General features: G+C 25.5%; 3 protein-coding genes and 2 long non-coding RNA genes across 14 annotated transcripts in view; 2 read left to right on the forward strand and 3 right to left on the reverse strand.

Moving 5' to 3' along the window:
• LOC105152540 (odorant receptor 13a-like) overlaps positions 1-3,787 on the reverse strand; it is a 5,573-nt gene extending 1,786 nt beyond the window's left edge. Inside the window, exons 1-4 of one of the 3 annotated variants that reach the window (XM_011066900.2) lie at positions 2,736-3,787; positions 2,142-2,499; positions 469-699; positions 274-387 (exon numbers count right to left, since the gene is read on the reverse strand). In XM_011066900.2, the coding sequence (XP_011065202.2) occupies positions 274-387; positions 469-699; positions 2,142-2,499; positions 2,736-2,989 (957 nt within the window). In that variant the 5' untranslated portion in view covers positions 2,990-3,787. The remainder of the gene's footprint in view (positions 1-273; positions 388-468; positions 700-2,141; positions 2,500-2,735) is intronic. The other 2 variants (XM_087405483.1, XM_087405484.1) reach the window with 2 other exon arrangements.
• The window catches only part of LOC147909930 (uncharacterized), a 27,479-nt gene extending 18,509 nt beyond the window's left edge, over positions 1-8,970 (forward strand). For all 3 annotated transcript variants that reach the window (XR_015544836.1, XR_015544835.1, XR_015544837.1), the window contains exon 5: positions 8,879-8,970. This is a non-coding gene — a long non-coding RNA (uncharacterized LOC147909930). The remainder of the gene's footprint in view (positions 1-8,878) is intronic.
• The window catches only part of LOC147909929 (uncharacterized), a 107,810-nt gene that overhangs the window by 23,147 nt on the left and 68,209 nt on the right, over positions 1-16,454 (forward strand). The gene's annotated exons all lie outside the window — the stretch shown is intronic.
• LOC147909932 (odorant receptor 10-like) lies at positions 6,033-9,860 on the reverse strand. Of its 2 annotated transcripts, none has more exons than XM_087405515.1 (6): positions 8,915-9,860; positions 8,238-8,469; positions 7,650-7,880; positions 7,461-7,574; positions 6,405-6,560; positions 6,033-6,309 (listed from the first exon to the last, which is right to left on the reverse strand). In XM_087405515.1, the coding sequence occupies exons 1-6, from the start codon at positions 9,169-9,171 to the stop codon at positions 6,259-6,261; spliced, it is 1,041 nt and encodes a 346-aa protein (XP_087261641.1). In that variant the 5' UTR covers positions 9,172-9,860; the 3' UTR covers positions 6,033-6,258. The 2 variants fall into 2 exon arrangements, with proteins under 2 accessions (XP_087261641.1, XP_087261639.1); XM_087405513.1 differs by having other exon boundaries at positions 6,034-6,309; positions 8,238-8,595; positions 8,915-9,858.
• LOC105152539 (odorant receptor 13a-like) lies at positions 10,791-16,373 on the reverse strand. 5 transcript variants are annotated; one of them, XM_087405509.1, is made up of 7 exons: positions 14,531-16,336; positions 14,107-14,175; positions 13,818-14,013; positions 13,229-13,459; positions 13,044-13,157; positions 11,492-11,647; positions 10,791-11,396 (listed from the first exon to the last, which is right to left on the reverse strand). In XM_087405509.1, exons 1-7 carry the CDS (start codon positions 14,785-14,787, stop codon positions 11,346-11,348), a joined length of 1,074 nt encoding a protein of 357 aa, XP_087261635.1. In that variant the 5' UTR covers positions 14,788-16,336; the 3' UTR covers positions 10,791-11,345. The 5 variants fall into 5 exon arrangements, with proteins under 5 accessions (XP_087261635.1, XP_087261637.1, XP_087261636.1 ...); XM_087405511.1 differs by lacking the exon at positions 14,107-14,175 and having other exon boundaries at positions 14,531-16,345; XM_087405510.1 differs by having other exon boundaries at positions 13,941-14,175; positions 14,531-16,344.

A 16,454-nucleotide genomic window follows, 5' to 3' on the forward strand; every position in this document is an offset into this window, starting at 1 on the left:
CAGCAATTTTTTGTTCTAGCAGAGACTAGCAGAGATATCAATATTATATTTAAAAAATGTTGTAATATATTTCTAAAGTAAAAATAATATTTATTAAAAACATATATATTTTAAATAAAATTTGTTTTAAATAATATTTGTACATTACTATATTAAAATATTATTATAAAGAAAAAATACCACGTAATTTCATCATGGCACTATAATTATATAAAATTAAAAAATTTTATATTTATGATCTACAACTTTTTACATACTTACATAAATACTTACTTTGTAATTAAGATGTTCTCCAGTAAAACAAATGATGAAAACCTCAGCCAATATGAGAACAATAGCAAAAATGGTTCTTATTACCATAAAAACACCCATTTCGTTATGAATACTCTAATTCGATGAACATAAAAAAGAATGATATATATACGATGTCAATTAAAATCCATTGTATTAATGTATTGTAGAACTTACAATTATGATGAAAAATCCTAGACCGCAGATAATTAACGTATCCAAAACAACTTGCATCAGTGCAATAAATGAGATAAGTTTTTCAATGTTTTTAGAAAATGATATAATTCTATTATGTCTCTCGATCAACATTCTAAATAAAGATACGGTAGATTCATGAAGAGAAATACTTTTAGAAATATTTTTATACTCATGACACATTATATCAATTTGTCCACTAACGTGTAGTACCTAAAATATACTTAAATTTTTGCAAAAATCATAATTATTGCATATGAAAGAGATTTGCGTGCTGTAGTGAACAATGTGAACATGTTTGGAGGAAATATTTTTACATAATATATTTATACACTTGAAGAAATTCTTCTCGAAAATTATTTATAAAATTTTTCGGACACATTAATTATATTTTTAAATTAGAAAGATAACAATTCTTAAGGTAAATGTACTAGTTAGTTTTCTCTAAAAGTAAATCAGTACAATATATTATTACTAAAGAACAGTAAATAATCTCTAATTATAGCAATTATAAATATAGCAATTATAAATCTACTGTAAACCAGTAAAATTTCTGAAAGCGTTAATTAGTAATATTAACTATTTCAGTTAATAATATTAGATAACTAGAAACAGTGACATTAGATTATAAAATAATAAAATAAAGAATATGAGTTATTAATAATGTACAATATAAATAGTGTGCAATATCTGATTTAAATAATTTTTCAATTATTTCCAATAATTTTTTTGCGAGCTTAATGATATATTTTCATAAGAAAATAAACACCAACTAGCAATAATAATCTTACTATTATCATTTTTTACTCAACAATTTAATATGTACAGCATACAAAACATGTGGTACAGTTAATGATTACATTATTGAAATGAAAATTATTAATATTAAGGTTATGCTACTGTTAGTTGATGCTCGCTGAATATATGTATTATGTGAGCACTAAACTAAATCGTCGCAAAATACACAAAATACTTAATTTTCACCTAATAAATAGCAAATGTATAATGAATTCTAAAATCCAAACGGTACATTTATGGTCCGTTAAATAAACAGCCATAAATAACAACGCATGACTTTTGCGTGCCTATTTTTTGTGACCAATAAATTGTTGATTTTATAATGAAATTTTATTTTGCTGATAATAATGAGATATAAGATTGAGAAAAAAAATGCGAGTATTTATACTAAAGATAAATAAAATAATCCTTGATTATTAATGAAATTCTATTTTACTATTTATATTAATGATATATTTTCAATAGTTTACTTTTACACACATGATCTAATTATTGAACAAAATGTAAACATTTTAAATATTAAGCTTTTAATAAAATTTTATGTGTGACTATAAATCGTTCAATTCATTATTAAATTTTTATAAACAACGAATTTACTTAGAGTTGTCCATATAATTACTGAATATTATATTTAAAATTTTTATCATTTTGTCCAATAATTGGATTGTGTTCATTAATTGTTCAATAATTAGTGCATTTATCTTATATAATAAAATTTTAGAAATTACAACATATAAAATATTATTACGACTGGTTTACTGTAGTTTATAAGTAAGTTTTAATTCTGTATCATAAATTTCCTTATCACATAAAAATTAATGAAAAATGAATATATACATATAAAATATAATAGTTACCAATGTAAGAATCAATCCATTTACAATAGAAACCATATAAACAAATATTATTATACTATGTAAAAATAATGTCACATAAACAATCTCAAATATTGGTGATTGTTGAGTATCAAAGGGAAGTTGAATCTTCATAGGAAGCGGTCGTAAAGTATTATTTTGATCTTCAGTTAAAAATACGGAATGAATTATATACTCGCCTAAGAAATAAGGTATCGCAATAATCACACTAATACTCAATATACTATTGGAAATAAAATGTGCTAAATTGGCTTTAATTGTCATTATATACAAATATTTATCCATATTGATGCACTCGCGCCAATCATTATCCATAGCAACCAGAATTTGACGAAAAACTCTGCAATTTTTTTAATCTATTAAATACTTTAGATAGAAAAATCGCACTTTTTTCACGCCATCAATGTTGTGTTTAACACTCAAGCTAAAGTTTAGAGAGATGATAATATATCACTTTTGCTATGGAAAACTAAATTAACAATATGTTATAAAACTGAGAAAAAAATTTATTTTTCAAACACGGAATTAAACTAAGTTGAACAAAGTTGAATTACATAGTGTAATAAAATATCTTACTGACGACGTATCCACAGATAAATCAATTTAAATACCGTCAAGCCGTATATAAAAGTTAAATTCAAACTTTCATTGAGATTCGAAATCTCGCTGATCTTGAAGTGTTTAAAAATGTACAAATATTGAAAGTACTGTATGATCAGCACGCTTGATATAATACTCATACTGTGAACGGTAGAATACGAGACATCCGGCCAAATGCCGAAAAATTGGAAACCAATTTTCAGCACTGGGCTAACAGTGCTTCTGATCATTTGCCAATAGTTTTTAATATGTAAGAAAATAAAGATCAGTGTTTGCACATTCGTTCGATTCTCTAGATAAGAAGTAAATAAAACGTCTATTTCTTCAATATATCATCTATTTCTTTAAGTATATCCCCACTCAGTGCATTTCTACGTAAATGGGATCAATCATTATGTATTGTATAATATAATAGCAAATGCAGATAGAGCTAATTTTTTTATGGACATATAATTTTCTGTTATATACAGACAGAAATAATTTTCTGTCTAACAACGTAAAATAATAAAGACATCTAAATCGAACTATTGCTAAACAAACTCGATGCGACAAAATTGTCAGTTCCTTTTTCTTGTGAACTTATCTCTTTGCAATGTATTTCCATAGAGAAAAAAAACGTCCACTACAGTCTACACATGCACATTGCAAAAATTGTTAAACGTACAGCAGAATAACGTGTATAAGAATAATATGATAATTATACATTAGGTATTCTAAGCGAATGGAACTGAATTATATTCATGTAATTCGACTTCTGATCTTCGAAGAAATAATATGAGGGAAGAACGCGACAGATGGGCAAAATGACGAATGATATTCCTTAGTGCTTCTCGGAATGCTATTATACATTCTTGTTTATGAAAGATATTTGAAGATTAAAAATTGTTCAATTGGAAATGTTATAAATATTTAATTTAAAATATATCTACATATATACTTCAACATCATATGTTTATACATAAAAAAAATATATAATATATAATTTTTTAATAAAGAATCAATGCCCGAGAAAAGTCCGATGGTTTCCTCAACAAACTTTTTAAATATAAGTGTATAATGTAATATAGTAATAATAATATATAAATAAAATTATTTACAATTTTTATATTAATTATTTTATATTAAATATAACTTTTAATTTAAATAATTTATTCACAAATAACTAATGAATAATAAACAATAATTGTTAATATCAATTTAATTCTAAATTTATTATCAAAACTTTATTATCACCTCATTGATTTAAGGCCAATGTCCACGATGCTAGAAATCGGTGCGACATCTCGGACAGAAAAAAAATTAACAATTTGAACAATTTGGTCACATTTGAACAATTTGATCACATGATGCGATTGGTTAATTCTTTCTTTATCCGAGGTCTCAGACTGATTTTTAGCATGGTGGACATTAGGCTTTACACTAATTTCATTTTTATTTTAACAGATGTCCATCGTATTATTGTTCGAATCATATAAAGCATTCATGACAAATACATATGATATTGATGTTTTTATGATCTAAAGATGACTCTACATGGTTAATAACTGATCAGTAATATTAAATCAGTAATACTGACAATATGCATCAAGATTTTTAATATTTTTATAATCTTACACCATCATTGTTATTGACAATACATTCCGCTTCAGTTTTACGAACATTATCTATTGCACTGTAACATACTGTGACATTAATCCTATAATAAAGTGACACTGATGCTCGAGAATCAAAATCCAGATCACTGTCAGTATTCTACGTCAATCCATCAATATTAACGTACGATCAGTCATTTTGTCAATATTTTTTAATACTGACAGTATTATTTACTGTGTAAGATCATCTTAAAAAAGATAGTAGTAAAAATAATTAAGTGTGGTCTACAATTTATTTTTTTGCGTAAAAATGTATAGCAAATTGATTATAAGTCAGATAAAATAATTTCTTAAAAATTAAAAATTCAAAAATTTTAAAAATTACATTCGTAAAAGTTTCGAATGACATAATTTCTTCTGCCGTTACGGCCAGATGTTCTGATGAGAACTGAAAAATAAGATTTAATAAACTAAATTTTACATATAAAAATAATTTTAAAAATTAAATTTTATTTTGCACGTTGATACTAACGTCACATGCCGTTAATTTTTATTCTAATAAGTTTTATTTAAACAACTTGTTTAAATAATAATACTAATACTTATAAGATGAGACACTTATTAGAATAAAAATAATCATTAGAATAAAACATAGAGATCGTGAATGCGATTAACATCACAATTAAAATAGAGTTACGACCAGCAGTTCAAAAATTAACAATTGTTGGATAAAGAATTAGCAATTGTTTTTAAAGAAAAATTGAGAAGTCTGCTGCAAAGTATCATTGAAATCTTCGGATAGATCTACAAAACAAATTACGTAACTGCTCCAAAGATAAAATGCCAAAACAGTTGTTTTAACATTAAACATAACATTAGAATGAAAATACGATGTATTAGCTTTGATTGTTATTACATATATAAATGTAGGTCAATATAGACGCACTCTCATCAATGATTATCCGGTTATAGCGGTTAGAAGCTGATATGTATAACTCTAATGTGTTACCCTAATTGGACAGATTTCAGGACAGATATGGAGTATCTATTTAAAACTCTATAAATTGTTAATATTGTTTATACGAGACTCTAACTAGAATTAAGGTTTAGGACTATAGATAAAATTAATACATATTTTGTTTATAAAGAAATTGGATACAGTTTATTGACTGTTTGAATTTTAGATAAAGAATCTACAAATATTAAAGTGACTTTTACTAACACAGAAAACAATTATATGGTTTAGTCAGTAATATAGATGACTTTAGGATCCCTTTAACACTTTGAATTTTAAATCTCATAAAAAAAGAATTTAAAAATCGTAATAACTTACAAAAATCAAATGTGTTACAAATGTGTTTATTTTTGAAATATAAGATAGATTTTCAAATATATTCTCAGAAAACGTATGCAAAGAAAATTTTAAAATCAGCTAGTATTATAGAAGTTCAATTATATAAAAACACAAATATACGGATGTGCTGACATAAATTTAACTACACGTGCTCACATCTAAAATAAAGTCTAAAATAAAGATATTTGATTCAATTGACCCAAAGAAAAGATACATTTCTTTTTTCTATTTCTTTTTTTTCTTCTTTCTAAGTAAAAAAATATTTTATCATGCAAGGTTAAACGTAAGAAAATAATATATTTAGATATTTTACAAATATTTTAATTTAAATTAAATTAAATATAATTCTATATTGTACAACTTACAAATCTTAAACCATCATAAATTTTCTAGATTCACAATTTAAAGATCTATAAATCTTAAAATAGCATAAATACTCAACACTATTAATTTATCGAAAGCAACTTAATAATATAATAATTCTCTACATTAACATGTTATACTAATAATACTAAGAACGTCACGATTTCAACTAAATAATTATTTGTTAACATCAATACATCGCTTGTAAAACAGATACGTATGATGCTGACGCTTTTAAGATCTAAAAAGAATTTTAAAAATTAATTTACTAAAATGTATTTCTTGGAAAATTCATAAAATTTTATTTAACTAAAAAAAATATCCAATTAATCTTACGCTCGTGAAAGTTTCCAAAGATAAACTCGTGATTCTTCCTGCCGTGATCATGACTTGTTTTTGAGATCTCATTATTATGAATGTTAAAGTTCTTTTTTGATTTGTCAGTAAATCGTACCACAGTGATTCATATACTGCATTAGCGATTGATTTACTCTGAAAATAATGACATTAAAATAACTAATAATATAGCAATGAGGAGTTAATAACTCTTCCTCATTAAAATAAATATTATGAAAAAGTTTTTTTTGTATAAATGTCAAAGTTTCCTTCATTTACTTATTATTGTAAATTGATAAATAAAAAAATTTAAAAATATTTATGTATAAGAATGATATACCGTTTATTATAGAAGATAAAAGCAATAAAGCTAAGTAGTATTGTACACATACGATAATATGTCAGACATAACAAAATGAAACAAAAAAAGACAAATGGTTAACTAATCAGAACAATTATATTGTTTCGTAACTGAGTTACACAAGCAATGTAAAAGTCATTTTATGCTAACTTAAATAAAATGTATTTTGACAATATAATTTTTTGTTATTCAGTATAAAAATTAACTTAGTAATACATTAAATTTTTAGCCGTTAATATTACTAGAATATTATCACAGTAGTGCACAAATATTTCTGCAATAAATTTTCGCAGAAAATTTAACAATGCAGCAATATTATTTATATAGCAGAAGGATTAGCATGTAATATTATTGCAATTTTGAAATATTACTACAATATTGTTACAATATTGCAAGTTGTGTGGAGCTTCGATACTTCTTTGCTCACATGTCTATAGAATTTTGCGTTAATAAGTTCATCAATTTTTTCAAGAAAATACATATATTCGAGAACACGACGTGATACATGCGTCACTCGAGCGCTTGCCTCGTAATTTAAGGGCACAATTTAAATTTAAATTTAAATTTAATTCAAATTAAGATACACCCTTCGTATATATTATCGATGTTATGTCTTTATTTAATAAATATTTTATCTACTAATCATATTAAATTAAATGTCATACTTGGCAGATAATTTTCACATGCTTACTAACCTTGAAATTCAGATATTCTCCTGCAAAGCATAACACGAAAACTTCCATTATTATAGCAAGATAGGTGAAAATAATTTTTACTATTGTAATGCCACCAGTCTCGATATAAAATGACTATTTCAATAAACAATTAGAACAAATTAATTTAATGTAATATTGATCACAAAACATTTAAAATGCAGTACTCACAATTATAATAATAAATCCTAGACTGCATATTATGAAAGTATTCCAGACAACTTGCATTAATGCAATAAAGGAAAAAAGTTTCTCAATTTTGTCACAAAACAAGAAAATTCTGTTGTGCCTTTCAATTAGTATAGCCAATGCAGATGTACAAGTTTTATGAGGAAAAACTTTTGTAGAAATATTTTTAAATTCTTGACATAATATATCAATTTGTCCACTTACGTGAAACACCTACAAATATACATATTCTTAAGTTTCTACATGTTCCAACTATTAGAAATACTTATGTAAACATTTACTCGTTATAAAGAAAAACAGAATACAAAATATAGATTGCTTATAAGTAGTATTCAATTAACTAATTATTACATTTATTTAACAGTGATATAAAACCTTGATTATATCAAATTAAGTTTGTGTAACATAACATATATAACGAGTATAATAATTCGTGTACAATTAAATTTTATAAGTCAAGAAAAATATAATTTTAATAATTAAATTATATTTTTTATGACAATGCTGATGTCACAACCATTAAACAACTTTGTTTAAAAAAAATAATATTTATACAGTATTTATACTTACAAGAGCAGAAATTAATGCATTTATAATAAAGAGAGTCCACCCAATTAACATCACATGTACAAATTGAATTACGACCAGCAGCTCAAAAATTGGTGACTGTGGAGTTTTAAAGGGAATTTGTACCCTAATGGGAAGCTCCCGCAAGGTATCATTGTAATCTCCGGACGAATATACAAAACGAACTGCGTAACCGTAACTCAAAAAGTACAACACCGTAGCAATTGTATTAATGCTAAACATAATATTAGAACAAAACTGCGATTTATTAGCTTTGATTGTCATTACATACAAATGTTGATTAATATTGACGCTCTCTCGCCAGTCTTTATCCATAATAGTTAGAAGCTGATGAATGATTCTGTATAATACGTTATTCTAATTGGATCGATTATAAGACACATTTCGTTTATATGTGATCTAATCGATAATATATATGAATAATAAGAAACTAATACATTTATAAAAATAGCATATTACTTGATTTAAATAAATAATGACTATAATGATGTATTTAAATTTTTAGTGAATAAATATATTATACGATTTAAGAAATTAAAAATCAAGATATCAAATTTACTTAATTCAAACAAATTTTTTATGCGTATACTAATAACTAATAAATATTATGTTTTCTCAACTAGATGGAAGAAGCTAACGTTTGCAGCTATACATCTTACCGACGATGTATCCAAAGAGTGATTACTTTAATCATTGTTAAACTGTAATCTAAAGCCGCGGGTAGACTATCAACGAGATTTGAAAGCTCGCTGATCTTGAAGTGCTTGAATACGTATTGATATTGGAAGTACTGTACAATGAGTATGCTGAATACATAAATTAGCCAATATGGGATGCAATACGACACACCCGGCCACACACCAAGCAATCGAAGACCGATCTTCAGCAACGGACTCACAGTACTCGTTATTATCATTCGTAATCAATATTGAAAACACGAGGAAATAAAGATCAATGTCGGCACATTTATCTGGCACTTCGGTTTAAGAAAGAACTAAAAGTGCACTGACGGTTTTTTCAAATGCAACCCCGTGCAGTCTATCCCCACCCTCGTAAGTATGGATCAATCGTCATTATACATGGCATATAACATCAAATCGAAGTAGAACTCACTTTTATATGGACATTTCATAATTTTCTATTGATAGTCTAAGAACATTGATATTCTAATATCCATAATAATAAAGTAACAAAGAACTTGTCCGCTAAATTTATAATTTGATGTGTAATTGTCAATTCCTTTTTTTACAAATTTATCTCTTAGCAGCATTTCTTCGAAAAATAAATGAATGTTCACTACGTTCTGTACATGCACATCAAAAGTCATTAAACTTATAGCAGAACGACAACAATTATGTATTCTATGCAAATGAAACTGAATTATTGTATATACATGGCGTTCAATTTCTAGTCTTCAATGAAATAAAGAGGAGAACAACAGAGCAAGGGCGAAATAACAAATATTCCTTAATGCTTCTAAGAATGATATTATGCATCCTCACTTAAACAAGATATTTTAAAATTTTAAAAATTGTTCGGTTGAAGACGTCATAAATATTTAGTTTTAAGTATGTCTACATTCAACAGAGTACGTGTCTATATGTTATTTTTTAATAAAGAGTCAATGCGAGAATATCCAATACTGTTCGCAGAAATATCCCTTTTCCTGCAATAAAATTTGAGTTACTAAATCCATAATCGAATTGTTACCTTTTTTCCGTGATTCTGATTGGTTTTTTTCTGATTGTGTTTTTGCGAAATTAATTCTCAATACATGATGTTTTAACAACTCACAAAAATTAAATTATTATGAGTGTATAAATATATAATATTAAAAGTTAAATGACGTGCACGTAGCGCGCGTCTGTTGTTTAATAAGTAAAAATATGCAACGTAATGTAATAATATTAAGTAAACAAAAATTATTTTTATATTAGTTGTTTTACATTAAAGGTATTTTTTAATTTATTTACTGATAATTAACAAATAACAGATATTAACTGTTAATTAACAATTTAATTCTCAATCAATGAAAAGTCGTACGTTCATTGGCAGGGTTGAGGAGGGTGGACCATGCTTCGCTCGTAAAATCATCATGCCTCTTAAACAAAGATAGGTACGAAGTATAGTATTTAAGGGAATCCTAAAGCCGTCTGTATTATCTATCTAAATCATAATTTTTGTATAACATTTACGTTTTTTTCTTTTTTACAGATTCGAAAATCCTTTTCCAGGATTAAACTATACACATTAATACGTCTGTGAGATGAAGTTTGTGCCAAGAACGACAAAAAATTTCGAAATTGAAAAGAAAGAAAAACTTTTTGTCATTTTCGACATAAACTTCATTTCCCAGACACATACTAATAAGTATAGTTTAATCCTGGAAAAAATTTTTCAAATCTGTAAAAGAGAAAAATAAGTGTTATGCAAAAATTATGATTTAATCGATAATACGAACGGCTTTAAAATCCCTTTTTTGAATTTTATCTCATAAAAATAAATAAAAAATCGAAATGACTCATAAAAATCAAATGTTTTACGAACATGTTATTTATTTTTGAAATATAAGATTTTCAAGTATATTCTCAGAAAATATGCATAAGAAACTCAAAATATTAAAATCAGCTAGACGTATTATAGAAGTTCAATTATATATAAACATAAACATACGGATGTGATAACATAAATTACACGTGCTCATCTAAAATAAAGTCTCGATATTTGATTCTATCAATCCAAAGAAAAGGTACATTCCTTTTTTTCTATTTCTTATTTTCTTCTTTCTAAGTAAGAAAATATTTTATCATGCAAGGTTAAACGTAAGAAAATAACAAACATTTAGATTTAAATTATAAATTAAATATAAATATAAATTGTATTATACAATCTACAAATTTATAAATTTTAAACCGTCATAAATTTTCTAGATTTACAATCTAAAGATCTATAAATCTTAAAACAGCATAAATACTTAACACTTAATTTATCGAAAGCAATTTATAATAATATAATAATTCTCTATATTAACATGTTATATTAATAATACTACAAACGTCACGATTTCAACTAAATCATTATTTGTTAACATCAATACATCGCATGTAAAACAGATACATATGATGCTGACGCTTTTAAGATCTAAAAAGAATTTTAAAAATTAATTTACTAAGATGTATATCTTGGAAAATGCATAAAACTTTATTTAACTAAAAAAAATATCCAATTAATCTTACGCTCGTGAAAGTTTCCAATGTTAAACTCATGATTCTTCCTGCCGTGATCGTGACTTGTTTTTGAGATCTCATTATTACGAATGTTATAATTTTCTTTTGATTTGATAGTAAATCGTACCACAGTGATTCATATGCTGCATTGGCGATTAATTTACTCTGAAAATAATAATATAAAAAATAACTAATATATAATATAATATAAAATAATAATAATTCTTTCTCATTGACAAATATTGTGTAAAAGTTTCCTTTATTTAAATGTCAAAGTTTCTTTAATTTTTTTATTATGTCAATTGATAAGTAAAAAAATTTGGAAAAGTTTATTTATAAGAAAAATATACTGTTTCTTATAGGAAATAAAACCAACGAAGTTAAGTAGCATTGAAAGCATGCAATCATATAAAATCAGAAATAATGGAATAGAACAAAAATGACAAATGGTACAGGTTAACCAATCAGAAAATTACGTTGTTTTGTAACTGAATTACTCATGACAAATGCGGAACGGAAAGACCTTAATGACGTACAATAGAATGTTACATCAATCAGCATAGAATTAATTACAGTATATCTACAAAATATTAAATACTTAAACAATTAATGATATATTATTTATATATTATTAGGAGCAATTAAATTTTAGTCATTGTGATTGGTTCTTAAAGCAGTATCAAATGGATCAACCTTGCTATGCAAACATAGATGTTAATTTAATATTTATGGATACAATGAAGAAAACATTTTTATAATAGATTAAATAAATATTTATCATTAATAAATTTTATTAATCTTTTATTAATAAATATAATTATTACAGAAAATAAGATTGAAAATATTAATTATGTTAAAGAATGACTGGATAAAGACTTGATTAAAGTGATAAAAAGAAGATTTGCACTTTAGGATTATATTAACATTACTAAATACCTAATGTTTTGTATAGATAATTATTACTTTATCATGAGTGATTGATATGAGATCTTATATAAACAAAATGTTACGGTTATCACATCAGAAAAAATGATAATTTTCGCCTATCAATACATTTGGTTGTGATAACTGTAAGATGTACATAGACATTCATTCTATAATTCTTGCAACTAAAATATGTATCGGGAACTTTTGGCAACTGTAACCCTTCTTTCTGTGTAAATTATGTATTTCGCGTTCTATTCCATAAATATACTTCTCATGTAAAATTCAATTATAAAAAAACAATGTAACGAAGTTGTTCTGATAAATTAATTCCTACCATTTGTCTTCTCCATTTTCATTTCTTTCCGCTATTTCTGATTCCATGTAACTCTAATACTTTTAGAATTTTTTCAAAGAAGTACACATTCCAAAACACGACGTGATGCATCGAACTTGGGCTCGCTTCGTTAGATACACAAGTTAACATTTAAGTTCAAATTTAAATTAAATTTAAATTAAGATACACTCCTTGTATATTACATATCTTTATTTAATAAATATTTATAATCATAATATTATATAATCATATTAAATTAAATATGTCATACTTACAGATAATTTGCACATGCTTACTAACCTTGAAATTCAGATATTCTCCTGCAAAGCATAAGATGAAAACTTCCACTATTACAGCAAGATAAGTGAAAATAGTTTTTATTATTGTAATAACACCAGTCTCAACATAAAGTGACTATTTCGGTAAACAAATAAAATAAATTAACTATAATATTGATCATAAGACATTTAAAGTGCAGTACTCACAATTATAATAATAAATCCTAAACTGCATATGATAAAAGTATTCCAAATAACTTGCATTAACGCAATAAACGAGAAAAGTTTCTCAATTTTGTCAGAAAACAAAAAAATTCTGTTGTGTCTTTCAATCAATAAAGCTAATGTAGATGTAGAAGTTTTATGAGGAAGAATTTTTGCAGAAAGATTTTTAAATTCTTGACATAATATATCAATTTGTGCACTTACGTGGAACACCTACAAATATACGTACACTTACATTTCTATAAATATTCCAACTATTAGAAATATTTTTGTAAACAGCTACTCGGTATAGAGAAAAACAGAATTTAACATGCAGATTGCTTATAAATAATATACAATTAACTAATTATTACATTTATTTAACAGTGATATAAAATCTTATATCAATTAAATATGTATAACGTAATCTGTATAACGAGTGTTATAAAATTCGTGTATATAATTAAATCTTGTACATATTAAGAAAAGTGTAATTTCATAATTAAATTTTATTTTTTATGTCAATACTGATATCACAAGTCATTAAACAACTTTTTTTTAAATAAAATAACATTTATTAGATGAAACTTACTAGAGTAGAAATTAATGCGTTTAGAATAGAGAGCGTGCATGAATTTAACGTCACATGTAGAAATAGAATTATGGCCAACAGTTCAAAAATTGGTGATTGTTGAGTTTCAAAGGGAAATTGTACCTTGATGGGTAACTGTCGCAAGGTATCATTATTGTAATCTCCGGACAGATAAATAAAACGAATTGCGTAACCGCTTAAGAGGTAAGACACCAAAGCAATAGTATTAATACTAAACATAATATTAGAACAAAAACGTGATGTATTGGCTTTGACTGTCATTACATACAAATGATAATCAATATTGACGCACTCTTGCCAGTCTTTATCCATAGCGGTTAGAAGCTGATGAATGACTCTGTATAATGTGTTATTCTAATTGGACCGATTATAAAACATGTTTCGTTTATATAAGATCTGATAATATATATAATGTATAATAAGAAACTAATGCATACATACGAATAACATATTATTCGATTTAAATGAATATTTATTATAACAATAATGATATATTCAATTTTAAATTAATAAAAATATAAATTTTATATTAATAAAAATATGATTTAAAAAATTAAAAATTAAGTTATTAAATTTATTTAACAAATTTTTTATACATATAGTACTACCTAATAGTACTAACTAATAGTACTAACTAATAGTTTTATGTTTAAAACTAAACGGAAGAAGCTAACGTTTACGACACTTCTTACCGACGATGTATCCAAAGACTGGTTACTTTGAGAATTGTTAAGCTGTAATCTAAAGCCGCGGGTAAGCTATCGACGAGATTCGAAATCTCGCTGATCTTGAAGTGCTCGAATACGTATCGATATTGGAAGTACTGTACAATCAGTATGCTAAATATATAAATTAGCCAATATGGGATGGAATGTGACTTGCCCGGCCACACACCAAACACCTGAAGACCAATCTTCAGCACTGGACTGACAGTACTCGTAACTATCATTTGTAATTGTATTGAGAACACGAGGAAATAAAGATTAGTGTCGGCGTTTGTCCAGTACTCTAGTTTAAGAAAGAATTGAAAAAGCACTGACAATTTCTTCAATTGCAACCCTACGCAGTCGATCCCCACTCACGTAAACATGGATCAATCGCGATTATATATTGCGTACAACAGTAAATGAAGATAGAGCCTCATTATTTGTATGGACATCTTATAATTTTCTGTTGATAATCTAACGTAGTCTAATATTCATAAAGAAACAAAGACATCGGATGTAATCGTGTACTATTCAATTCGTATAATTATCAGTTCCATTCTTTTTACAATCTTGTATCTTAGCAACGTGAATCCATCGAAAAATATATGTCCATTAGTACGTACGTAGCAAAATCAAACTTCTAGCAAAACGACAGTAATTATATGTTTGTATTCTGTAGCGAACGGAACTAAATTATGTTCGTTCAATTCACTTCTGGTCTTTAAAAAAATAATGTGAGGGGAGAACAACAGAATAGGGATATAACGAATAATACCCCTTAATGATTTTAGGAAACATGTTATTATGCATCCTCTTGAGGAAAATATTTCAAAATTATTCAATTGGAAACGTTCATTTAGTTTCAAATACGCTTATATGTACTGAATACACGATTTTCTAATATAGAGTCAATGGCCGAATACATCCAACGATTTCTGTAGAAATATTCTTTTAAGTAAAAATACATACGTATAACATAATGATAATAATATAAATCAGCAAAAATTATTCAATTTTATATTGATTGCTTCATATTAAAGATAATTTTAAATTTAAGTAATTAATTCATTCTGATAATTATACAAATAAGAGAAAATATCTATTAATAACAATTTAAATCCAAATTATTTAGCAATATTTTTTATTCATTAGCTTACTTCATTAATTTCAATAAATGTCCATTTTGTTTAAGTTAATATAAAGCAATTTTGTTTAAGTTAATATAAAAGTTAATATAAAACATTTATGACAGATACACAACGACAGTGTCCAGAATAACCGTCAAATATTTCATACGCTTATAGAGCGGATTAAACTAAGTCAAAAAGTCCTCTACTATTTTGCAATTTTCGCAATAGTTAACAAAATATAAATTACTAAAAATCGCCAAATATTGATCTTTAATAATTTTTTACAATATAGTTTTTTCAAGTACAGAATCATCAATTTTACAGAAAAATAGAGATAAAAATTGTTTATTTTCTTCAGTTTAAAGCTCTAAGAATTTTTTAAGAATTTTTTATCAACTTTTTATACTGTATTTTTTTATATGTATAGCAACTATTTTTACCAACATGAGAAAATGCGGTAGTAAAGAATTTTGAAAAAAATTTTCATGAAAAGAAAATAAATAATTTTTGTCTCTTGCTGTTTTTCTGTAAAGTTAATAGTACTTGAGAGGAAGAAAATAAAATTAAAAATATTTCACAATATAAAATATTTTATATAGTCATCTACATTTCTGTCTTTAGAAATCACGTAATAAAATATAAATAAATATATTAAAATTTTAATAACTTTTTGCTGCAGCAGAGATGTCAACATTATATTTAAAAGTATATAACATATCTATTTATGAAATAATAATGGTTTAAGAATAAAAACATTCTTACTTAAAATATTAGTTGTT

The sequence above is a fragment of the Acromyrmex echinatior genome, chromosome 4 (assembly GCF_024713525.1).
Source record: "Acromyrmex echinatior isolate Ae372 chromosome 4, ASM2471352v2, whole genome shotgun sequence".
In the NCBI taxonomy this organism is placed as follows: domain Eukaryota; kingdom Metazoa; phylum Arthropoda; class Insecta; order Hymenoptera; family Formicidae; genus Acromyrmex; species Acromyrmex echinatior.